Here is a 27,227-nt window from a genome sequence, read left to right on the forward strand (position 1 = left end):
AACTTAACGCCATGGTTTCTTATTTACTTTGGTATTACATGTAACACAGATTTGATGTATTTATATATTTTATTAATTTGGTCATAATATCCTGATATAATTTCCGCCATTCAAAAAGCTGTCTGTTAACTGGTTAAATAGGAAAGAACGTAAAGTAACACCCAACCAGAGCGAGGAAATAAAAATATTAAATATATCATTTCCTCAGGAGGAATTCGAACACAGAACCTGATGCGTTGACAATAGCATGCTTGTGCTCCTGCGTCACGACTGGCTTACAATAAAAATGTTCTTACCTAAAAATTATTGCCACCAATATTGTAAGTTTTTCATAAATTTCTGGCCGTCATGGCACAGTGTCAGTGTCTAACTAAAAACTCGATAGTTATGGGTTAGAATCTCTCTCTCTCTCTCTCTCTCAGTGGTAAGAAGATTTGAGCCAACATAGGCAACGGAGTGTCTTAGTATTATATCCTCTATTGACTCTGTTATATAGCTATAAAACTAGTTTTTAGTTTTGTTTTTTTTATAACAAAACATACACACTAAACAATTTATATTTATACTTATCAAAAATATATGTTTCTTATTCGTTTATTTAACTATTTCTAATCAGTTGTGTCTGTATTTAAATGTTTTTTTACAAATTTTAAACCACTCAAGTTTTAGTCCATTTTAAACACAATTTCAAACAATTATCGATCTACATCCTTAATTACAGACTTTTATCTATTTGGACTCTACATTATCCCCAAGCCAAATAATGCGACAGTAATATTTATGGGTATGCTATAACTAAAGTTATCTATAGTTATCAAAGTCCGTCAACGTGTAATCCACCCTCGTCGTACAATGAACAGGAAGCGCGGTGTTGACCGGAAACATTGGTTTGTTAGCGTGTGCCGACACTTAGCGTTATGCATGTTTAATTTACCCCTTTTTGGTTATACGATTGTTTCTTTTTTTAATCTGTGGCGATTTTAATTATTTATGATTTTTAAATGCTTATCTGTGACAATTAATGTCAAAAATAATTGGATATTTTTAAAAGGGATATTTGCTCGATGATATATTTATTTAATAAAACAAGTTGTATATTGCATGATTTCTTTATTCATCCCCTTATCTCAGCGTCATTATAATATGTAGTTCAATGTAATTTAAAGATAGTTAACTACTATCGTAACATTAATATTTAGAATCAAGCATTAGGCTAGCATTTATAGAGTGACATTGACATTGACAATGTGGCAACACTTTATACAAAATCAAGATTACCCGACTATCGTCTGGGTTGCTAGCGTTGACAAATATTTCTACCAATTTTTCAACCTTCCAAAAATTTCTTTGTTCGTCCATATTGAAAAGGTTTTAATTTACTTTAAATTTACTTATTAAATTAAGTTATAATAGTAATCGCAAACTATATTTGAAATTCACAAGATTTGCTCAATAATAATGAAACAATAGCACATTGCAAGAAGCACTCCGCCCACAGATTCCACTAAATCTATTTACAATATTAGCTAGCTTAGCACAGAATAAATACAAGAAGATATTAAAACATTTTCTATTTACAATAATATACAATGTGGAATGACAACGATTTTGTACGTTACATTTATTCTATTATATCTACTCACAACTAAAATATCAATTACAAAATACAAATATTAATTTGGCATTTGATAGCTATGACACTCACTGGTATGACTAGTCCGCGCCGTTAAAAAATGTTTTTGTTTAATTTGTCTTTCCATGTCCTTCAGCCGCGTCGTTTTGTCGCGCGACCTCAAGCGGACACTACACTAGACTAGATAGAGGTGCTCTGGAGGTCACAGGGGATGGAGGCAGAGGCTGCAACTGCTGTGGAGCTTGCTGCGGGAAGTACATCCCAGTTTCGTTCGAAAACTGTGGATGTATCGGCAATGGTGTGTGAGGCATCGAAGTCGGTCTTGATTCATGGTACAAAATTGGCACTCTCACCAATCTTTGAGCTGCATGTGCCATGTTAGCGGCCTCTAATTCCGCCGCTAGCTGCCTCTTCCATTTATTCCGTCTATTTTGAAACCATATTTTGACCTGAGTCTCTGTGAGGTGGAGACTGGCGGCAAGGCCAGCTCGTTCAGAGCTGCTGAGATATCTCTTCATATCGAAAGTTGATTCCAGCTGGAAAACTTGGGAACGAGAGAAAACTGTTCGAGTCTTTTTCTTTCTCTTGCCCAAGCTGGAGGTGGGATCTCTTTTTTCGTCTTTATCAAAGTCATCACTTTCGTCAACATCTGGGTCGGAATCTTGTGCATCAGGTTGTTGAGGATAGAGAGCAGGGTGCAGACGCGGCGAGCGTGGAGACGAGCGTGACGGCGACGGAGGAGAAGGAGCGCGAGGTGGACTGCGTGGTCTTGGTGAACCCGCTGCTGATCCATCCTCGTTAGTCGTTGAGTCTTCTGTAACAAAAGATTATTTTTAGCTCTGCACACTATTACTAATATTTCTTTCTAATAATTATTAAACAAAATAATAATATTTTTTTAAAAAGATTCTCTCTAGATGTTTAATTAGAATCGTATTGAAAAAAGGATCACTTAAGAATATTTTTTATACAATCGTTTTCTCTGTTACCTATTAAACAGCCATAAATAGTTTATCGTACCTTTAAAAGGTTTCGCTACAAATCGACTTGTTATTTCAAATACGATTTCGATCCAATTACATTATTAATCTAATCGAAGGATTTTACGCCATTACGCCCGTGATTGGGCAATTTGGCGGTGTTTCTTGTTAGGAGTTTAATGAACACGGAAGCCGTAGTAGACTAATTAAAAACAAACATTACGAAGAAATGTAAATGGGTGTATTATTATAAACTTTATATAAAATATATAGTATTGTTCAATATTTTTATATGCAAACCACACAAGTTATGTTATAAAATAAATTTGAATTATTGTAAAAAGTAAATAAACAAGTAAATATGTGAACGTTACATACTGTATAATTAAAAAGAATAACAATGAAAGTCATGGATTTAAGTACGTTCTATGGTGGTTACGGATTCCTAACCCGATCTACAATCTTTTTATTCCTAGCGGTACCCCACTAGGAATAACAGAGCACAAACCGCCATATTCTGTAACATGGTAGATGTTCTTAGTATTTAAGCAACTTCTACGAAAAAATAGGACTCGTTTTCTTTTCAATTCTATTAATATTTTAGTATTACAAAAGCTATTACAATACAATTCAATATTTAAATAACATTTATTTGATACCCAACTAGTCGTGTAGGCAAATAGAAATATCTAACCGACGGACGGAGGCGTGAATTCAAATGTCATCAACGCCGTTGAATGAATCACTACAACCGAAACGGGAACATTCCCTTCATCGACTGCCAAATTGATCTTTAACGATGAAAACATAACGTTCAAATTAGCTAACCCCATTTTTTGAGACCACCAACCAGTCAAACTTGGACTTAGTTAGTGTAAATAACTAATAATAAAGGAGGTCTTAATAAATGGTAGTTTTGAGCAGTGATTCTCATTGATTTTAGAAGCCATATCAGGTAATCCTTTGTTACCGTTCGCTTGCTGTTTACACAAACGCTTACTAGTTAAGCAGTTTATGAATATGGAATTGTGTTTAGAAATTAATAAATGGGCCGTTGTCTTATATTTGTCGCTTATGAATATGTTTTTGTATATAGAACGATGTTATTAATTATTAGATAAAGTTCTTTATTTAAACACTTTATAAATGTACTAGTTTATTGCTAAGTATGTTAAACTTGATATATCTAATTAACATTCGACTTTGTCCGATCAATAATGACTTCATTGTATATTGACAACAAATGATCAAACATCTCAGATGAGACGAGTCTATACAACATTTTATAGCTGATTTTCAATTGAAATGTTACTTTTCAATTTTCTATCAACACAAATACTCTCTGTATATCAAATAAAAGCAGACGCACAACCTAGATATATTGAGTATCGTTTAATAGAAAGAAGAAAAAAGAAGCACGTATTTATTTGGAGCGTTCATTCCTGACATCGATCACCATAAAAAGTAAAAGAGCAAATGCACTCACAGCAATCCGAACAAACCGCATTCGAAAATTAAAAGAACCGCATGCGACATTACCACGCTTTCGGATCGGGGAGTCCCCTTCGCGCGAGCGAGACGGACGTATGTTTGACAGGCCAGTGTTGCTATACCTATGAACGTATAGTAGAATGGTAGAAAACCATTGTTCGGTCGGTTTGGACCGCGTGAAATGGCGCCGCCTTTTGTTTTCCCCGGAGATGGGTTTTGGAAAATTAAAGCGAAATGAACGGGGTTGAGTGCAGACGAGATGACGATTGCTTGTTGGTTGCTATATAAATATAGTCCCGTTAACATACAAAATGTTGTGTGTTGTCAGTTGCACAATGCGGAATTAATGTTTAAAACTTCGATTTTCGCTCAATAGTTTTGTGGATCTTTGCGCGCTTGGGTTTGTTTTTGTTAGCTTTGGATGGTGTTGATTTAGACTTTTGGTAGGTTGTTGAAATCTTCTAAATGTAAATAGATAAATATTTATGTATATGTCTTTGTAGCGTAGTATAGTGTCTAAACTGACACTACTTTTGAATTACCAACTACTGAGGGTAAGGGATGGGGTGGGGAAAGGGAAGAGTGTTTTATACGACTCGACTACACTTCAAAGACATAATATTAGTACAACATTAAAAACAATGCCATCGTGGAACAGTTTCACAAGAATGTTCAAACAAGGATTGCAGGTTCGGTTTCCATAAAGGGGACTAAGACTAGAAAAACACGTGGAGTTGAAATTTCAGATAAGCACCTACAAGCTTTTTCCTACATAACTATATAGACAAAGGTAACATAGTATTAAAACCGCGCTTTGCCTACCAGAACGAGGAAATGAAAATAACCATTCCCCCAATTGGGAACCGAACTCACAACCATCAGGTTTACAGTCAAAGAAATTAAAAAAATAACTAAATCTATAAAAAGTAAAATCATGTTATAGCTAAATCAGGTGTTAACGTATCCATAAGTTCCCCTTTATAAAATCTCGACGGGCCTCAAGGCTTATACAAAATCGATGGTGAAACATAACACCTCTATCAGCTGCTTTAAAAATATATTTATTTTATATTTTTTCTATAACAAAATATTTTTGTAGTGACATTTTAACAATAACTATGTGTCTTGATATAATTTAAATATTTCTTTTAGTTGAAGTAGCTTTTGCTAAATTTAAGTTTAATTTATTTATATGTATATTATATTAAATATAATTTCTATAAAGACAGTGTAACATTTTTTATGGAAAAAGACAAGTCAAACAAGCGTACGGGTCATTTGATGATAACTGATCAGAGGAGCAGCAGGTGCGTTACCGGCCTTGAAGGTGGACATAGATGTCCTTTTTGAAGGTACCCATGTCGTATCGATATTGCCGCAGGTAGGCCATTCCACGATTGTGTGTCACGCGGAAGTAAGTTCCTACAGAACAGAACAGTTGAGTCCAACTTGTTCAAATGGTCCCACAATCTGAATGGTACTTAAGCTTGTGACATACTGTGCAGTTAGAAAATTCGATGCCAGATACCAGGTCAAACGGTTCCACAGACTCATAGCGAGAAGACGTCTCTATGTAAAGCCAAAGTGTACTTTTACAGACAATTGGGTCCCCAACAATTTGAATAGCTCTACGTTGAATGCAATTACATGGTTCAATCTGATACTAGGATGCACCAGCAAAGATGATGTCTAGAGTTTTTTTTAGAGTAAGAATACTTTGATAAGAAAACAGAACCCGTTGAGTTTCGTCCTTCAACATGCAAAATTTAAAAATTGAACGCTAAAAGAGGGATGGAACGTCTTAACACTAGGTTTCCTTTGCCGACACTGTCACATATGGAACATAGGATGAAGCTAAAGAAAGAATGTTACGAGTATATGTAATATAACCCTCCTATATGTTCCCTCTTAAAAATATTAGCTAAGTACAATGTGCCTACGTTATGAGATATATATGATACTAATGAGGTCGTCAAATTGATTTTGACGAATTGATGCTAAAAACGTTTATATAATTGGATACATGGAATTGTTTTTAGCGGAAGACTGTGTCATGTATGTGTATGAATATCACGAGAGACTTATTCATCACTTAGAATTGACATTTTGTGTTTTTTAGGGTTCCGTACTTTTTAAAGAAAAAAGGAACCCTTATAAGATGTCTGTTGTCCGTCTGTCTGTCCGCCCATCTGTCTGTCTGTCCGTCTGCATAAAGAAGTGGGATGTCAAGATGTCCGTCTCGAGGAGATAAAATATTTATTTCAATTTATATTTGCATTTCTTTTCCATTATTGTGCAGGATACAGAAGCGATTTTTTTTTTGATATTGTGTGAACTAACTTTTTCCAAAAATGTATAATAATGAAATATAAACCAAATCCGTTAAAGGGGTTTCATTTAAAATGTGAATGAATCTATATAATGAAAGTATTACTTTCCTTCACATATTTTTAGGTTATTTCGCGAAAATAACAGACACACAGACAGCTCATACTACCCCATGCATTAACAAGTAATTAGAGCAAATCACGGCGTACAATCGATTACGCGAGGCCGTAGCAGTGTTCAACGGCGAGATCGATGTCAACTTGTTTTATGTCCAACCATATTATATTTTTACTGTTAAATATTTAAATATGTATTTCATTTTTATTGTATGCTTAAGTAAGGCATGATCAGAAAATAGAAAAAAATGAAAATAGAAATGAAAGAAACATCTTTCTTCATTCAACAATGATGATAAAATTGAAAATATATGTCGGTTGTATATTTGCTAATATTTTAATAACTATTTAACACATTTACAGTGTTATCCTACGGTAAGGAAAGAATAATACTTTACTAGGAAATATATGAAAATTTGAACGTAGCGGCGTACGTAGGGTGTAGGCAAGTGGACGGTTTTCAAGAGGTGCGGGTTCAATCCCGATAGATCAATATGTTTTTTTCTATATTGCCACCGCTATTGGTCTTGCTACAGTGGGATAATAAGAACAATTTTCCCGAGTGGGAATGAACCTACAACCATCGTGTTTACAGTAAGACATTATTCCACTGCATTCTTTAACTAGTGAACCTACACACGGCTTCTAATTATAATGGTGCCAAGTTATACAAAATTTGCACATATATAAATTATCAACAAACACATATCCGCACAAGTTTTCATCTATATATATAAAATCGAAAGGTCACTCACTCATCACGAAATCTCAGAAACTACAAGTGCTAGGAATCTGAAATTTTGCATAGGAGTTATTTATAGGACGTAGGTGCTCGCTAAGACGGGAATTTGCAATATTCGACTTCCAAGGGGTTGTTTTTAGGGTTGAAAGTTTGTATGAAACTTCGTTACTACAAATGCTAGGAGTGTCAAATTTTGTATAGACGTCACTAGGACGTAGTCATGGAGACAGAAATTAATAATAACATAGTTCACGCGGGTGAAACCGCGAGCGGGCCGCTAGTATCTATATATATAAAATCGAAAGGTCACTCACTCATCACGAAATCTCAGAAACTACATGTGCTAGGAATCTCAAATTTTGCATAGGAGTTACTTATAGGACGTAGGTGCTCGCTAAGACGGGAATTTGCAATATTCGTCGTATTAAACGTCGAGCGGACCGCTAGTTTATTATATAAACGGGATACTTCTTTTATATTGAATGCAACAGTTATTTTTTGTTTATTTTTATTCTTTTTTGCACAGATAGATAAAATAAATAAAAAATACAGTTAATTTAAAGACATAGATGTGCAATGGCGGCCTTATCACTAACAGCTATTTCTTACAACCCTAAACACAAGAAATTTATTTTTAAAAGACTGTTTATCTTTGAATTAAATCCTAGCAATATAACAGTAAGTACCTATAGGCTGAATTGCATCAGTTAGATTGGCTGTCTTGGCACAAATTGCCGAGCTACTATTAATTATTATAGATATTCCAGTATATTATTGCCAGTATTATATCGGTCCAAATCAATAATTCTTGTTAATTACAGCCTTGCACATTGATATGCTGATGTTGACTTGAATTTGACAAAGACAAATTTACAGCGTTGAATTACGGCACCCCATGCTGTATTTTGTCTTTAAAATGAACAAAGATAAATAAAACAATGATAATACGATATTTACCTCTAGGCGGAGTTCTTTCGTGAGGCCTCTGCCAGTACCAGGGTGCAGGTACGAGCCCTCCGTACCGTCCAGCTAGTGCGCTCCACTGAGAAATTAAGCCCAATCTGTGACAAAAACAAAATACATAATGAATGATTTTTTTCATCTATTTTTTTAAAGTGTTTTTCAAATTTATAAGGATTTTTCCAAATTTAAGAATTGGGACGTATGCTAACGTATGTATATTTATTTAATAACGACTGCTACTAAAGTACTACTACTACTAAAGAATTTAATTATATTTGCCGCGCTTTGTCTTGTTACCACAGAAGAAATAAAAATAATTCATTCTTCTGAATAGGAATCGAACCCATAACTGTGGTGATTGTGGTGTAAGTATCCCACTAAACAACGACGGCCACGATTTAATTATATAGAATCATTTTTTATCTTTATTCTTCAAAACAACTAGAAATGACAAAACAAAATACATTTAGATTAGTATTAGGTATATAAATCCAAATCAACTAGCAAACGACAGGTAAACTAAGTAACTATAAATAAGTGTAAAGTGATAAATCACTACATGAAACGTTGTTTGGAAGCCATTGACATAAACAAGCCCACTCGCTTGCATTGTAGATATATAAATATCGAGGACAAAGAGGATTGGAGTACTCCAGGGATGTAGTGTAGTGCCAATATTTAAAGTTGTATCGATAAAACAAAGGTTTCGCTTTAGTTAATATGTTAATATATTTTATTTAAGGCAAATATTAAAATTTTGTCGCGAGTTCGTTTTCTTGAGTTAAGCTACAAGCTACGCCCGCGTGGATTCACGCCGTTTCACGCTGTATCCCGCCGTAGGATAGGCAGAGGGAACCTACTGACAAAGCAAAGCAATCTCTGCTGTCTTATGATTTATAATGAATATAAGTATTCCTCAGTAAATGGATAGATAAGTACCAGCTTAGTCATGATAGTATGTATTTTTATATTAGACGAGTACAATGTATGTAGTTCGTTTGTGAAAATATTACTTATATTCAAAACATATTATTTATTCCTTATTACCTATTAAGGAGACGTATAAAAATTTTGAATGTGGCGGGATTTGAACCCACACCTCTCACGTGAGAGAAAGAACGTAGTGGTCAAAACGCTGAGACGTTTTCCATGAGGCATGTTAAAAATTTTGATTCTTTATTATTTATTCCTTTAATTAATCTACTGATAATTTAACATTCATCTTTAGCTTTTAAAAAAAATATTTGCTTCCTTCAATTTCACATATTTATAGTGCTACGTGCGGTAACCGAAGAATATCTAGTGATTAACTCTGTAAGCAAATATAAAGCATAAACATTTTCCAAAATGGAAATTGAACCGCAACCTCAAGAGTAACATTCTTTACAACTACGCTACGGTAACGTGCTACTATACAAAGTATTTATTAATTGAAATACAATAATCAAAAAGCAGCTTCACCTTCCCTTTCACATAGCATGGTAGTCAGAAGAAATCTAGTGTTAGGACACTCCATTCTAAGCCTTTAAAATTTTCGGGACATTATGTTTTGAGTGGCGGAACTCAACGCCGCACTTTGTCTGGTAGTGGGCTCGAGCGTCACTCGGCGGAATGATTGTACTAAATTTATTTTCATCTCAGGTAAATGAATATCAATTACCAATAACAACCGTCGCGTTTAAGACGGCCTGAATTAATATGAATATAGTAATAATAATAACGAGACCAACAGGAAAAAATAAAAAAACCTAACCATAACATTTTCTATACATACATAACATCAAAAATAAAATGCGGGAGGACTCTACAAGGCATCTACGGGGCTCTACGAGCGTAGTACAAAACGTCTACGACGTAGCATTAACAATTGTAGCATTTGTAGCGTCGTTTCAAGTTATAAAAAATGCTTATATCTCTTTAGTTTTGTGTTTTCTTATATAGATTGCTTGTTTTTTATATAAATATGGTTTATAAACTAATCTATTTGCCATGTAAGTGTAGGGTCGATTTATAACCAAAAAATAAGAAAAATACATATTCTATTGAGGATCCAATACTGTTTGCGAACCGATCTGTTATAAAAAAATCAGAATTGCTAGTGATGTCCTCATTATAGATGCATAGTGATGCTATCAATCGTTTCATAATTAATAACAGAATAGATATCGATATGTTCCCATCACTATTCCCAAAGCATCCTCGCTCCGAGCGCTACGATTATCGATATTCGCAACAATGACGATAGCGAGCTTTCTACTTATTTATCGACTATGATTTAGATTCTATACCATCAGTTCAAAGTGCTAATGGAGCTTAGAGAATAATTAGTTTCGATAAACGCTTTTCTAAGCTATAGTTAATTTTATTTACTATAGAATATAAATTATTTTTATTTATTGTTTCGTTATATTATATTGCTTATTTTTGTATAATAATATATAATATAATAAGTAAATCCTAATCCAACAAAATGAAATCAAAAGCTCAAGAGCCAATGGCGCACAAAAAAGAATTATAACCAATTTGCATTGGAGCCACATTTAATCCTCGCAGAGAAGTTACCAACTGAAATTCCATTACTCGATAAAGTACTGCTTGGTTTAAAAGCGGAAAAGCAAGAAGCCGCGTGATTGGTCGGCTCACCGCGCTCTGATTGGCTGGCTCGTGACCCCGCCCCTCTCCGAGGGGTATTAAAATCGATGCCCGTCACCCGCGCACTCTTTTTGCCGCGGCGCGTCCGCCCGACACTCTACGCTTGTTACTAATAATGGCGTTTGTACTTTCTTTTATAGCATAAAGTGTTTAGTTGTATCTGTTGTCCGTGCAAGCGACACGGGAGCCTTTTGTTGGCTGCAGATGGGGAGGTATTCTCGGACGCGTTTAAAAGCTTCTCAGAGATATCTTTTCACTTATTTCCTAGGTTACTGACGACAATGTGCCGCGTAACGACCATTCAGCGGGTGTCTCCAGCTTTTTAGTGGAACTGTCATGGCAATATAGCTAACGTTCTCGCTACTAATGAAAAATTGCTTTTATATTAAAACAGAAATAACAGTGATCTCGCCTTTAATCTTAAGTTTTTTTTGTGCAGCAGATAATGTAAATGTGAATGGTTTAATTCTAAGTTAATGTATCTGGCGTTGTTCACGTCATTATATTTCTAATTTATATAGTTAGTTACAAAAAAACCTTTAGGACTTCTGAAATGGGAAAATTTTAATTTCAAAATATATATTCAAATAAATACAACATTTTGATGATGACTGAAAACTATTTTTTTTAGTATATAGCATTTATACATTTTTCTAGAAAAAATTGAGGAATTTCATTACTTGTGCATCAAAATTACAACTGTAAAAGTTAAACCATTTTGTCTTTCTTTTTATGTACGTCACCTAAGATATTCCTTTGACAGAACTCTCTACTCTCTCTATTACACAAAAACTTCCTTTAACACTATTTAAACGTATTCTATTTTAGGCTCAAACACTAAAAAAAACTCTACCTTTTATATTACTAGACCAGATATCACTATGATTAGTGTTTAGTTGTACTCCCACAATAGATTTAGACTCACAAATGCCTGAAATATATGCATGGAGTCATTCCTTTTGTGCGACATATATTAAAATCTCTCTGTGCAGACCTTTTGGTAAACGTTTTTCTTTTTTGCCTTTTATTCGTGTTATTCATACAATGAGAACACTTAGAACTCTAGTTTAAAGGCTTTAAAGGCTGAGTGTAGTAATATACAAGCACTTTTCTTACAGTAATGAAAGAATGTATTGCATAAAGTCAGTTTAATACGAAACAAGTATGTGGTATATTAGGTTTTTTTGTTTAGTAAACTTTGAATGTGTAGAAAATGAAATGATAATTAATTTGTATATGAATCTCTATTTCTAGTTATAGAATAGCCATGGCTCGCGACTTTGCTTGCATAGTACTTTAGAAGTAAAATGTATAACCTGTGGAAATTTTTAGAAATCTTCTCGTTCTCTATGATCTACGAATATCTACATGCCAGATTTCAACTAACCAAGTCCAGTAGTTCCGTCGCTGCCTTGTCTATCCGTCGCTCAATAAAGGAAGAGTCTTATATATATTTTATTTATCTATATAGATTTATACTGTTTATATTTTTTGTATATCAAAAACATTATTTGAAGATCAAAACAGTGTATGGTGACGGAAACAAATGAACATTCAAATGCTCTTTTATGCTCTACACAAATAGTGGTCATTACATTTGAAAATATCTAGATGATATCACATTTCATGAAAATTTATCATTCAAAATCCACAACTAAACACATTTTATCGTTATGACATTTCATTTAGAGATAAGAACCAATAATTACACTCTACAATAAGCAGTTTTAGTCAAAGCAATTTCACCTAAAACGGTATTTAAATCCAAAATCTACTAATCCTATATCAAGTTACTAAAATGAAAGAAAGTAGGAAAAAAAACCAGCAAATCTGTAGGTATTTAAAATAAAGACTCGGAGGTAGAGTTTGAAATTCTCTTAAGGGATAAGAAAGTAATGGCCTCCCCCGCTACGAGTATATAGCGAGTGCAATTCGGTCCAAGATTACAAGAGAAGCTCAATTTTACATGAAAGCTAATAGAAAATGTTATCCAGCCATTTATCTAAGCCAAGTTATTTTGCGGGTAGTTTTTATATACTCGTATTATTTTATATTATGGAAGATTTGTTTTTGTTGTTTTCAAGTTATAACGTTGGTTGATTTTGTTTCACAATATTCGTTTGTTTGTAATTATACGAGTATAATTATTTTTAGTAATTAGGAATGTCTAAATCCGATTTGTAATCACTAACATCGTATAAAATGCCACCACGGCCTCGTAGTGCATAAGACATATGCACTACGAGGCCGTGGTGGCGCAGGAGCACAAGGGTGTGATTGTAACGGGAGGTTGAGGGTTCCATCCCCAGTCGAGGAAGTGAAATATTTATTTACGTTTATAATTCCATTTCTTCGCTCTGGTGTCGAGGTAAAGCATGGCGTTGAGTTCTACCACTCAACACGCAAAACCTCCATAATAATTACAAACAACAAGATTAGTTTTTACTGCGGCTTCACCCGCAAAAATACTATTTTAGAACAGATATATATAGAATGCTATCAAATAATATATTTTGCTCTACATATTTAGACGCTACCTCTCACAACTCCGAACACGCAGAAGTCGTTAAGTTATTTATACTTAAGAGGGGCAAGTAACTCACCCCAAGACAAGGGGTGTAGCATATTTTCTGTTATTAGGTGTTTAAGTTGGGGTTTATCAAAAGATTCCATTATATTTATAGGGGAAAAACATTGAATGAAGATATATGATTCGTAAAAGGGATTTTTTTTGGCTAAGTTAAAATACTTTATGTTTATTATTTCACGAGTATGAAGGGACAGTATTATAGCTTATATATTTATTTTGTACAATATATTAGTTAATAATGTTAGAAGTGAATGTATGAGATTTGAGAGATGTAAGAGATGTTAGGTTCCTTTGAAATTTCAAGCCATAACAGGTCTTATTAATCACATCTTATTTACTTTCCAATAATCTAATAACAAACTATTAATATATAAAAAATACAAATATTTCATAATTTTTACTTTTTATATCTGAATTTTGAGATTGAGACATTTATAATTTTTTGATGGACGTTACTGATTGGTAAAATTTCATTCTAATGTCGTTACAAATTTTTTATTTATTATAAAATAAATACTATAATTTTGTACTTCTACACTGAACTTGACTTTTTACAATAAATTGTTACATAAATAAAAACTAAATGTCACAGCACTTTTATAGTAAAAACATGTTGACTAAATGGTATAGCTATAGATAAGCATAGGTTTGTGTAACCCTAAATATTCTACCAAGTCTACAAAGAACCATAAAATATCTTAAGACTTGAAAATAGAGCCATAGAAAAACTCCCTAAAATATGGGGTAGGATCAACTGCCAAAGAGAAACTTTTGCTCTACCATTGAATATATCACTGTATTTGGTTAAATATATGTATGGTTTAATATATACAATAACAATATTTAGAAAATAATTAATTGTTTATTTGCTCAAAACAAATATGTTAAGTTAAGAAATTGAGCTTATGAGATTAGTAAATCATATAAAATAAAATAATATTTGAATTTTTCTTTGCAAATCCCTTTGATCAGTAACCATATACAAGATGTTCTAAAGTTAAAATGTATTATTATTTAGCTTTCTTGTAATTTCCAAAGATAAATTCAGGTTTATCTTTTCAATTAAGAAACTCGATTGAACAAAATATTTCCATTTTATATAACCTGCCCCACAGGCCAAAAAGAATCCCTTTCAATAAATAGCCTTTGTCAAGACTCTGGTTCTAATTAAGGCGAGGATCTTTAAAAAAGATTTAAAGAAAAGGATAATTCCCCTCATTTAATTATTTTATTTTTCTTCTAAAATTACCTAATTAAGAGTCTAAAAGGACAAGAGTGTAAAGCATTAAAAAAAGGAAATAAAGTTTAAACGTCAACAATAATGGCGCGAAGAATGACAGATGGTTTACATCGTAAACAAAATGTCGGCCGTCACCGTCGGCGTAATTAAAACTTAGGGTGGAAAATGAAGACAATTTTCTTTTCGACTTGTTGTATTTTAATTTGTTCAATTTATTTTGTGACACAATTATGAAACATCATCATTGAGAGAAGACTAATTTTGGTATTAATGTAATACAGTAAACCATTTGATTAATTATTAATCGTTTATCGGTTAACTAATATTGACTGTTACTTATATAATTATATATTTTAGATCAATTAATTATTTTTAATTAGATAGAAAATAAAGAGTGTAATAACGTGACTATTAAATAAAAAAGAGACATTGAAATTTCAATTACGGATTAGGATACTGTACAACTAATGCGCATTACTTTGTTTCCTGTTTTCTACAAAAATAACTAATTTCATTTGCTTTAAGTTGTATTTCAAATATTTCAGGATTGGTAGAAGAAACCTACACTAGGTTTCTTCTGCCTAACTATGCTAGGTTTCATCCCCTAAGACATTCCGTTCATCACTTTTAGCACAATTTTCGAGAATGTTGACCAAAGGAACTCAAAGTCGCGTTTTATCTTGTTATTATTAGCCCTTGTTATTATTATTTGGTGGAACCAAGTGGGAATCGAATCCGCTATCGTCGCGGTTATAGTAACTATAGAACACATGGCAGCTTCCCATAAATAGGTCTATCTCGATGATAAAACCGACATTTCTAAATAAAATTAAGACAAAACAAAGATTTCTGGGGAAAAAACACAAAACGTTAACACGAACCTCCATCAGAATGTTTACAACGTCCAATTTGTTGGCCACTATATAAAAGCTTGCAGATAAAAAGGCCCGTTCTTACCCCATAAAGGGGAAACTACTTGTAACCCTTGATTAGATGGGGTAATGATGTTTCCTCATACGGATTAAACGGATAAAGATTTTTGTAGGGATCTGTGTTACATGGCTTCTTATTCTGATGGGGCCATTTGCTTGGTTATTAGAGAAATAATATTATAACAAAATAAGTATTTATATTAATTAAAGGCTAGCTGAATTCGACGTAGTGTAGTTGTAATCTGTCTTATTAGTAAACGACTGATGTAAGTTCAATTCCTACTTAGAAGATTTTTTTAAGCTTTATCCCGCAGAACAGTTTCGCCACCGTTTATTTTAAATTCACAAATACTACAGACAGACGCTAAAGGATTCTACCAAAAAAATTAAATTGTACTTTTGAGTTTGATAAAGTTTTAATGAAATGAAAATATAGCTATTCATACATTATTTCCATAGTCATGACTCCACACATTGTCTAACGAGACAATAAAAAATAAGTAAATTGTATTAATTGCGAATTGAACGGAGTACCTCTAATCACAATCTTGATTTTATAAAATATTTTGATTTCGCCATACAATAACACCAATTAATTCATAAAATTTAAAAATCCACTTACTAAAACCAATACACAAAGTATCAGTTTCATCCGTCGGCGTTAAACTACAAAAAAAAATCTTCATTAACTAACAGCCTTTAAAGAAGATCAAACGTATTTTCATATAAAATTTCAACTTAAACAACCAATACTTGTTGGGGGGAGTTTAAATTAGTTGTAAACTAGTGGTGGTAGACCGTCGGATCATGATGCCCGACCGTCGTGGCCGCTATGGGTTTAATCTACCAAATCGATCCGCCCAGTTTGAATGGGATAGCAGCTTGTATAAGTGCAGTGCTGGACTGCTGGTTACTTGCTATTAAATGTATATTAAATCGGGGGAAAATTTATGATTTGTTGATATTTTTGTAATAGAAGTGTAGATTAGATAGTGTGCGGCGTTGAGTACCGCCACTCGAAACGGAAATTCAGCGGAAAATGGTGGACGGAAAGGTCTCAATGGGAAACGGAGTGCTCTTACTTGAAAGGACACTCCGTCCCTGATCCTGGTTTCCTGGATCCCTCTGCCTAATCTGCATCGTGAAACTAAAAGCGAATGAGTGAAGCGTGTATCATATTTTATTAGAATTTTGTTCAATAAAATAATTGTGAAAAGCTTAGTGAAAAATCATTCTTCAACATAAGTTTTCAATCACTTTTCAAGACACTTTACCCATCTGGAACGGTGGAAAATTTACTTGTGTAAGAATTCCTAATGAACGAATATTCCAGACGTTATGTATTGACTGGCGGAACTCTACACTGCAGTGCCTTGTCTTGTGTCCAGAGAAAATTAAAAAAATCAAAATAAAATAAACATTTATACAATATTTTCCAACTAATTTGCATTAACCAGTGTAAAGCGGCCCGCATTTGATGATCGCAAGACGCTTTGAAGCCGGCTGGCTTGGCCCATGGCAATTAGTTCGGTAGATTCATCCAAGCAATTATATAGCGCTCGAATTTAATCGGTATCGTATTAATTACTAGCTCCTAGCTTTGGACTTCACTTGTTTTATATAAGAAAATATACAATTTTCTTCTGATTATTCAATATTATTAAGAATGTATTTTTTTATATGTGTATATTTTTTATATAATAATATTATATAAAAATCAATTATTCGACTTTGAGGGGCGGCTCTGTAAGGACTTTCTTTTTGCTTATCTGACCACCTCATTGCATGTTGTAAATCGGACCACAACACCGGTGACATTAAAATAAAATATTATTAGAGTATTATAATTATTAGGTATTTTATCAATAAAAATATTGTCATTTTCATATTTTTTTGTAAGTACGAACATCAGTATTTGAGTGTAGTAGTGTAGTTCTATTTTCCACCTGAATTCGATGACAAGTTGAATGGCGTAACATAACGCCGCACTTTACGGACGATATTACCAAGTAACGGTATTACCAAATAATTCATTTCCTTAAGTGGTAATCGAACCCACAACCATCCCGTTTACAGCCAGACTTTCCCTGTGTCCTCAAAAAGTAATCGATACAATTATTAAACCATTTAATGAATTAAATTTTAAATAATGATTGAACGAACTGTACAATGTTAAGTAGAAAGACACTAATCCGATTAAAAATGATATGATTAAAAATTCATGTACGCATTTAAATCTTTATTGCTGTTTAAAACAATAAAATGGAGTTATTAATTTCCATATATTTTTTGATTGTTTATTTATAACTTGTGCTTGAGTAGATTACACATACGTACAATTGGGAATTTGACTCTATTAGATGATTATGAAGTTAAAAACCAACTTGGTGAGTGTTGCAAACACAAAAAAATATAAAAAAAAGGAAGCGATTTCGGTGATATAAACTATCTGTTATTAAAATCCACCAGTGAACATATAATATCATTAAATGAACTGTTAATAGAGCAAGCAAAATAATTGTAGGTAATTAGCTTCTATATAAACTTCCACAAAAAAGAATAATATGAAGAACAACAAAGAAAGAACAGCAGAAGAAAAACAGAGAAGACAGCGAAAATAAAAATATAGATCTCGATGTTCATTAAGCTAAAATATTATGGCGGCTATAACACATCAAAGTCAATTTACAATTATTAGGCATTTTGTTATAAAGAAATTAAATATTACATTTACATACCTGGATAGCATAGCATCGTTTGCCCCAAAATGATTAGCTGCGAGAGCTGCCTCCAACACATTCTCTCTTCTAGGTTCTGACCGATTTAGTATAGAGCTGATGGAAAAACTGGTGTAAGGGGCACTTCCTGTAGCCTTTTCTTCTTTATCCTTCTTTAAATCGTAGAAAGGACTCTTTTGGTCTCGTGATGGTGAAGAGGTTATGTCAGGGCTACTAGCACCAGAAACAACGTTAACCTCGATGTCGTTGTCTTGCGATGACACAGGGGAATCCATTTTGATTTTCAGCACATCGTTCTAGAACCTTGGAACAAATAAAAGGGAATTTAGATAGCCATTTCTTTTATATATTTCGATATAAGTATAAATGTTTTGTATATTAGTTTTGTAAAAATATTAGTGCTACGCACATACAATTAAGTCATTTTTTTGCGTCGATTTATTTTGAAACTGTATGGTCGATTTGAAACATTCGTAATATGTTTGTACATTTGGCCTACATTTTTTTATATTTAAAGGAACTAGACGACCTTTTAGTAAGTTCCTCTGCCCAAAACATAAGAGGCGTTTACCTCGCCTCACAACCAAAAATAGTAAAGCTTTAATTCCATTCCATACAGACTTCAGTGATATTCATTCATAATCATATAAAATTTTGAACGTAAATAAATAAGTACATTTATTAAGCATTTAGTATTATCTATTTTAATAAATTCTTATATTTTATTTACATTTAAATTATTGTTTATTTTGATTATTTATTAATTGTATGAAAGCCGTTCGGATAAAAGCCTACGAATATCACCCCAAATATGCCTCAAACCCACATCCACAGCAATCAATGATACATTTTCCACCTACACTGCAACGGCGTCAGTGTCTCAATATGACACTAATCCGATCCCACAGAATTCTTCCAGGATCCATTAAAAACTCCCAAAGATTTCCACTAAATATCCATTTACTTATTCACTACCGGGGACCAGGACCCTCTTAATATAATCTACGCCCGCGGGACATCCCAAATAGGGCTAAGAACAATAACGCACTTAAGATTTTGAATTATATATCACACAAACGTCTCGAGATGGCTACCCTATCGTTTATATTGATCTTGCTTATTTGTATTTCTGTTTTATATTCTTATTATTTTTCAAATCCGATAATAAAGTTGGTTGTTGGTATATACAATTTGGTGATTCTTTATAATCCTATTTCATGACATTTTCTAGGAATTTGTTGCTTGGTTATACTACGCTACGTAGATAATTTATTAGCTCAACTACAAATTTGGCATATTTTTGATATCTATGAAGATTTCGTTTTATTTTTCTACGAAAATAGTACAGTTTAAACATATTTTTGTATATTATTTTACATTTAAAACTTTCTCCCTTTTTAGCAGTAGGCAGAGAGATCGTGCTCACTCTGTCATTCCATTCCTAGTTCTCATTTTTGTTACGTTTACGTACTTGATACGTCAATCGCGCATTTTGTGGTCTAACCAAATCAAAGAAGCGTCTACCTTTAAATATAAATATGAAACTAAATAAGATTTAAAAGCAAACATAGCTTTCCAAAATGGCGGCTATTGAAGATCAATAAAAATACTATCAAGTTCATTGCTAATAGAATACTTTTAAGGAAAAATAATAATGTTCACAAAGGAACTAAAATGATAATATCTTAACAAATAAAGAGAAAACATTTCTATTTTAAAGTAACATTCGTATCTTTAGTAGTTGTTAAAAATAAATGCAAAAATATGTGATACTCGAGAGAATATTAGGCGACGGGAAACTCGTATCGCTGTATAATAAGAAAGAAAATAAATGTCTATGATTTATGATAATAACAACGATTCTAGTATGTGCTTTGAAATACAGATTTTATATGTATGTATTTAGTTTCAAGAGTTCCGCGCAGAAAAATGGGCCACAGAGTATATAACACTAAGTTCTCTGCCTTCTCTGATATTTTTGTTTTGTCTGTGCATTAAATGCCAGACGTATTTTGATATCTTTATATTTAAAAAAAAACAAAATATGCTATGTACATTATATTATGCCTATCCTCCTGCATCATATGACCTATGGGAGAGTGGTATCACTCATAGGGATAGGTTATCCAACAATGAAAATGAAATTCAAATGACAATGCTTATTAGACCGGCGGCTTAATGGTGCACTTTATTTGTAAAGAGTTATTTATCGAAACCACAACCAACGTATTCAGTAAAACTGCTAGACTGTTCCAGGTGTATTTTTAAGAAGACGAAACGAAATAAGATAAATAAGATATAGGTATATATATATATATATATATATATATATACCTATATCTTATTAGACTCTTTTAAGAATGTTATAAATATATATATATATATATATATATATATATATATATATTTATAACATTCTTAAAAGAGTTTTGGGAAAGAAGTGTATTCTGTAAATTCTTTACCAAGATCTTACCGCAAAAGAACTCACTCAGAAAGATGTTTCTCTTAAGATTAAGAGTTTTAAAAGCCATTTACTTAACATTTATTTTCTTGTGTTCTTGATCTCTTTATTTTAAATACTCACAGAAAATCCCACCCCTTTTTGGTCTAAACGACTAGCGTGATATAGTATAGGCTTCATGCTGCAACCTACCATTTAGACACAGAATGTTTTCCATGTTTTTTAGCTTTACGCTGTATCTCACACGTAGCATGGTAGGAAGAGGGACAACATGCAACAACATTTGAGCAACAACATGAGGGACGGTAGGAAGAGGGATAACACTACGTCCCCAGGGGACGTAGTGTTAAGACACTATCGTTTCCCACTTTCCGCCGAATTCTGGAAGCATTGCGTGTTCAGTAGTGGAACTCAACCTATTATTTGATATTTGCACTTCCTCAACTCTTCAACGTTACTTGATGTTCTCAACTTCCTCAACGTGAAAGTGTAAATATTAAATAATATTCATTTCCTCAATAGGGAATCGAACCTACAAACTGTCGTGTTTACAGTCGCACACTTGTAGCCCTGCGCCGCGAATAGCCTCAATTTCGCCCAACATTCAAAATCTCAGAGCCACGCTTTGTCTTGTTACACAGACTCAGAGTTAGAGGGGGAAATGAAAAATCCTTACTCCAAATGGGAACCAGACCCACAATCATCACGCCAACGCCACCACGGCTTCTAGAGACATTATTTATTTAAAAAAACATCGATAAGCACACAGTTTTAACAAATCGATGTAACTGTAAAAGGCAGTGTATTTATGTAATAGGTATCTACAGTTGTAATTCATACCTACAGATGGCTAGTTGATAGGCAACGCTATAATATCGGCCTTTCAATGGGAATCGCCCGTTTGATTGCCACTTTTGGTATTTTAAACACGTGTTTGAATTTTCAATGGACGTTTTATTTATCTGTTGCAAAAATTTATTGATAGTGAAATGGTGGTGGTATGTAGGAGTATGTGTTACGTTTGTATGGTGATTGTAGAGTTCGTGGCGTAGTGCGATAGCGTATAACAAGGTGGTTGTGGATTCGATACTCGCTCGAAGGAATGATTATACATCTCGTATAATTATTTTCATTTCTTCGCTAGCCGCGCTAGAGAAAACGCGACCCTCTCGAAAATTAGGCGGAAAATGGGGGACGGAATGTCTTAACACTAGGTTCGCTTAGTGAATTGTGAAGCTTATTATATTGATTGCAAATAACTTAAAATTAAAAGTCATATTTTTTATGTCATAAATTCTTTGTAAGAATAATATTTAGGAAACATTAAATTTTTAAACGTAGCGGGACCGTATCCTTTTCGAACATAGCATCGATTATAGCAATTAACATAAAGATTTATTTATAAATAATTAAACCAACAAATAAATTAACCAATTCATTTATCACAATTAATTGTTTATACAAACAAATCACGATTTAACCGACGAAATAAGATATGGTAAATCCTCATCACCCCAGGTGTGTGTGCTTTCGAGCGATAATGTAATCGATACTTTCTATGTATAAATCGATTCTGACGCTCGATTACATTTTTCGTCCTTTCTAATCGATTTTTTTATAATTTTTAATTTTTGTGGCTTTTTTAAGTGTCAAAATATTTTTTTGTGTGGGAGAGTTATTTGTAATTTGATAGGTGAAGAGCTATTTTTTAGTTAATTGGTTATTTTTTTGTATCTATTGTTATAACATTTTGTATTTAGTTTTGAAATTATTGCACAGATTAGTTTTTTGATTGCTCTGTAACATTTGCCGCATGTCAAGTTTTTGTTATAGATAAAAAATAATGATGAAGCGAAATTAAAACTGTTGAAACGATAAACATTTTATATATTGTATTGTGGAGTGAGAAATGATTCTTATTAATGTTATTTTTATATCGTACAGAAAATCTGACACAGGATGGTGCCCAAGAGGTGCGGATTCAAATGAGTTTTATAAAAAATATTTTAATTTCCAGAGGCCAGTCGTGGCACAGGAGCACAAGCGTGCCGCTAAACTGTAAACACGATAGGCTGTGGGTTCGAATCCCACTCGAGGCCACGAAATGTTTAATATTGTAATTTCCTTGCTCTGATCCTTGCGCCACTCAAAACGCAGAGCCTGTAAAATTCGACGGAAAGTGGGGAACGTATAGGTTCCCTCTGCCTGTCCTGCTACGTGCGGGAAATAGCATGAAGATAATCAAATATATCCTAAATGTGCAGTAACCCACAGTGAGTATGAAAATAATTGCTTCCCATTAGTGGGAATCGATCCTGCAAAAGTCTTACTGTGTCGTTGTACCGACGGGCTCTCGGTTTATTTACATACCTACGATTTAATATTTACATACAAATAAAGCTTGAAAAAGTAATTTGAACGTAAATACTTTAAAAGTCAAAGATTTTATGAGCTATTTGCATAACAAACCAAACCATTAACGTTTTTTTAACCATTAACTTTTCCATACTATTTTTCTTTTTCATAAGCATAAGAAAATTGTAATATATCGAAAATTCAATAATTTATTGTAAACACAAATCTTGTTACATTGAGAAAATGGTTATTTTTACAGAGCCCTCCCACCTAGGTAACGCTAACGATCTCTAAGTAAAAAAATACAAAAATAAAGTGAACATTTTCGGTTTGCTTCGCATATTAGAAAATTATTTATAATTTATCTAGAAAATAATTATTTATAATTTAACAATCTTGTCTAATAATACAACAAATACGAATAAAGCATAAATTTACCTAAAGGAAATCGAACCCACGACCATCAAAAATTCGTCGTAGCACACAAAATTCTTATTTTACAAGAATTTACATACAAAAACAATAAAAAACAAAGTCAGAGTTGAAAGCTAGTGAGTTAACAAGATTGCTCTAACGGCAGATGGCCACTTCGATAGTATCTAACTCGTAAAGTTTACAACACCGCAACCCTTTGCATGCTAATTTTACCGCCTTCTACACTGTAATGTAATTCATTATAATATAGAGAAAATGTTAATTTATTTATTATTTTTGAGGCCTTCCAGTCGTAATGGGGCAGTCCGACTATAAACGCAAAGGTTGCGGGTTCGATTCCCATTCAGGGAAATGGCTTATTTCAAAAAATCTCTGAGAAAAATGAAGTGTGGCCTTGAATTCCGTCACTCAACACACCTTGCTTCTAATTCGGGCAGAAAGTGGATAACGGGTTGACTAGCACTCTGCTTACCCTGTATTACGGGATAAAGCATGAAGACTTGTGTGCGTAAATATAATAAATTATCTTATATATTATAATAAAATAATTTATTAAACTGATTCCATAATTGTAGATACATAAACATAAGAAATATTACATGAATTATCGTGTCTTAAAATATCTGCATATATATATCAGTGATTTTGTCTAATACTACAATTAGAAAATGCAATAGGTTATATTAAAGCAGCATCACTCTTTTTCCGCATATAAGAAAAGTAGACGAATTGATCCTAGTGTTAAGACCTAGTGAGAAGATATTCCGCCCAATTGGCTATTTTGGCGTGCTAATCGGCGGAATATAACACCGCACTTTGTTATAACACAGCTGTAAAATAAAAATAATTTAAATATAATCAATCCCACAAGTGGATTCGAACCCGCAACCAGCGTAGTTACAATTAAATGCTGTTCCATCATTAAAAGCTTTTATTTTACAATGTAACGGGTCAATGTTAAAAGCCCGTGTAATTACGTCAACAATGTTATGGCAATGAAAAGATTTAAAGGATTACTTTAATCATTTCCTTTCGATAGTAATTTGTGCAGCTAAAATATTCGCCATTCCACTTTCTCTGCTCTCATTCCCGATTTTTTTTTTATATTTAAAGTCAAATGTTATTTTTATTTTCCTATTATTTATTATTTTTAACTATATTAATGTATAAGTCAATTTTTTGTCTTTGTTTTATTTATTATATTATACTAAATAATCATGCCTCCAGAATTCCCTCTGCCTACCCTGGTGTGTGCGGGATGCAGCTTGAAGCTGATTTATTTTATATCAATAAAATATATTTGATACATTTACAAAACGACATATTACTTCTCTAAAATAAGATCTATCTCTTACTAAGTCATTGGAAAATAACAAACCGACAAACAAACCTTATTTTTTATAAACGAATAATAAAAATCAAATAAATATCAATATTATGAAATAACCACAGTATATCAAAGAAAAATAGCGTAAATTAAATTAATTTAAGGTTCATCAAAACAAAACGATATTAATTAATAAATGTATTCAAATTAGTTAATTACACGAATAACGTATGTTTCAAATGATAAGGGAGGAATGACAGCTCGAGGCCTAAGGGTATTTTGTAGGGGTGGTCCGGTGTCATACTAACTTTGGCCCGCGGGTACGATAATTTTAAATATGAGCGAAAATACCTATTAAAAATAGTTTTTATGGATTGTGCATTTGTTATCTTTTTGAAATTTATATTAGTATCATCTTTTTTTATTTAAATAAAAAGAAGTAAAATATCATTGTAAAGATTGAAAAAAAACTTTACTTTTACGGAACGGAATGTCTTAACACAAGTTCTCAGGTTTCCTCCGCCTATCCTGTTATTTACGGGATACGCCGTGAAGCTAAAAAAATCTAAGCCCGCGTCGCTCGAGTTGAAAAAAATCGAAAAATGTTAGTTATATTTACTCTTAGTGTGGAATAACCACTTTTTTATAAATACCGAAAAAAATAAGATACACTTAAATCTAAACTAATATTACAAATTGGAAGTGTTTAGTTCACCGTGCTAATCTCAGTAAGCACTAGTTCAAATATAAAAAAATATTTTGAAATTAATAGTCCACTTACCGAAGAAGGCTCTATACATTAGATGTGACCCACTGTACGTACAGTCATAATTACCGATTACCAATGTCATGTGTCATACACAAAAATCAACCAAAATCGACCACTTAGGCGAAACCAAACTCTCCGGCCACCGACTCTCTTTAAAATCATGAAGTACAGAGAGATATCTCTGTACTACTACTATATTTACTATAACATGCATTTTATATTCTGCAAAGAGATATATTTGCAGATATAAAATATACATGTTACAAATGTTTAACATCTTTCCTTCTCTTTAAATAACATTACATATAAATTTTAAAATAAATTTAATTTAAAGTATGCAACAAATATAGTATATTATATATATACTTTATATATATACTTACATTTAATATAATTTGGCTATAATACAACATTAAGTTAGAGCGGGCGAAGCCGCGCGTGGGTCGCTAGTCTATATGTTGACTTAATATATTAAAATTGTTCTATCTGATAATTCTTTACCTATCCATTATTCATTTGACAGTGTTAATCTCCGCTATTTAATAAACACTGTCTTTAAAAAGCTTCATATTGCCGCATTGGTAACTTAAGTACGCTTTATTTAATTTTTTTAACAGCTCCGTGCTTTTTCCCGGTAGTAAGTGTAAGCCTAGTGTTAAGATATTCCGTTCTCCGCTTTCAGCAAAATTTTCAGAACATTGCGTGCAGAGTGACACTTTATAATAATAATAAAGTACCTAATAATTATTTTTCGTATCAACTTGCGTCTGGACCTAAACACGATTCTATCAATTATTCCGAACATTTTAACTAACTTAAGTCAACATATAAAATTTACAAGCCAATTATCTAATATAACTGTAAAATAGCCGTTTGTTTTTAACGCCTCATTTACAAAATTCCAACCACTCAAAGATTATTAAGAATATCTGGCGAAGTGATTTTGTGTTCAACTGGCACGCTCGGACGCCATAATAAAAAGAACAGAACAGAAGAATATCTGGGGAAACTGTCATTAGGTGGTCACTCTATTAACATGATAAAAATAAAAAAATAAACTTTTAGAAAAAAAATAAAAAATCCAATTAAATGAACTCACCTTTCAAACAAAAACCATCCTGTATCACAAACAATAAACAGCACAAAAACAAAGCTAATCACACAACATTAGATTTATATAATATATTCGTAACAGTATGTACAATGTTTTGACCGACATGCGTTTTATGCCACTTCAGTGGTATAACTGGCATCTTCCCTTAGTTTAGGGGCGTCGCTGCTTTAACGCCACCCCCTATAGCATCAACCGTCCCTATTCTCCATCCCTCTCTCGCAAAACAACCCCTATAAACAAATTTCACCCCTAAACCTGAAGTGTTAAGAGATTTTTCATAGCATATGGAATTTGTGGGAGCAATCGATCGTCAAAAGTAAGGACTGTTACCCAAATCTTTAACACAATTAAAGGTTACTGA

At 32.9% G+C, this 27,227-nt stretch overlaps 1 protein-coding gene across 2 annotated transcripts; it reads right to left on the bottom strand.

Annotated features, from left to right (window-relative positions):
• Positions 1 to 1,095: 1,095 nt before the first annotated feature.
• On the bottom strand, positions 1,096 to 26,984 carry LOC146528451 (homeobox protein HMX3-like). 2 transcript variants are annotated; one of them, XM_085203443.1, is made up of 4 exons: positions 26,852 to 26,984; positions 18,406 to 18,708; positions 8,248 to 8,351; positions 1,096 to 2,444 (listed from the first exon to the last, which is right to left on the bottom strand). In XM_085203443.1, the coding sequence occupies exons 2-4, from the start codon at positions 18,678 to 18,680 to the stop codon at positions 1,804 to 1,806; spliced, it is 1,020 nt and encodes a 339-aa protein (XP_085059569.1). In that variant the 5' UTR covers positions 18,681 to 18,708; positions 26,852 to 26,984; the 3' UTR covers positions 1,096 to 1,803. The 2 variants fall into 2 exon arrangements, with proteins under 2 accessions (XP_085059569.1, XP_085059568.1); XM_085203442.1 differs by having other exon boundaries at positions 1,096 to 2,447.
• Between the last annotated feature and the right edge of the window lie 243 nt (positions 26,985 to 27,227).

Source organism: Heliconius melpomene, chromosome 19 (assembly GCF_056956725.1).
Source record: "Heliconius melpomene rosina isolate 202511_hmr_F chromosome 19, ASM5695672v1, whole genome shotgun sequence".
Classification (NCBI taxonomy): domain Eukaryota; kingdom Metazoa; phylum Arthropoda; class Insecta; order Lepidoptera; family Nymphalidae; genus Heliconius; species Heliconius melpomene.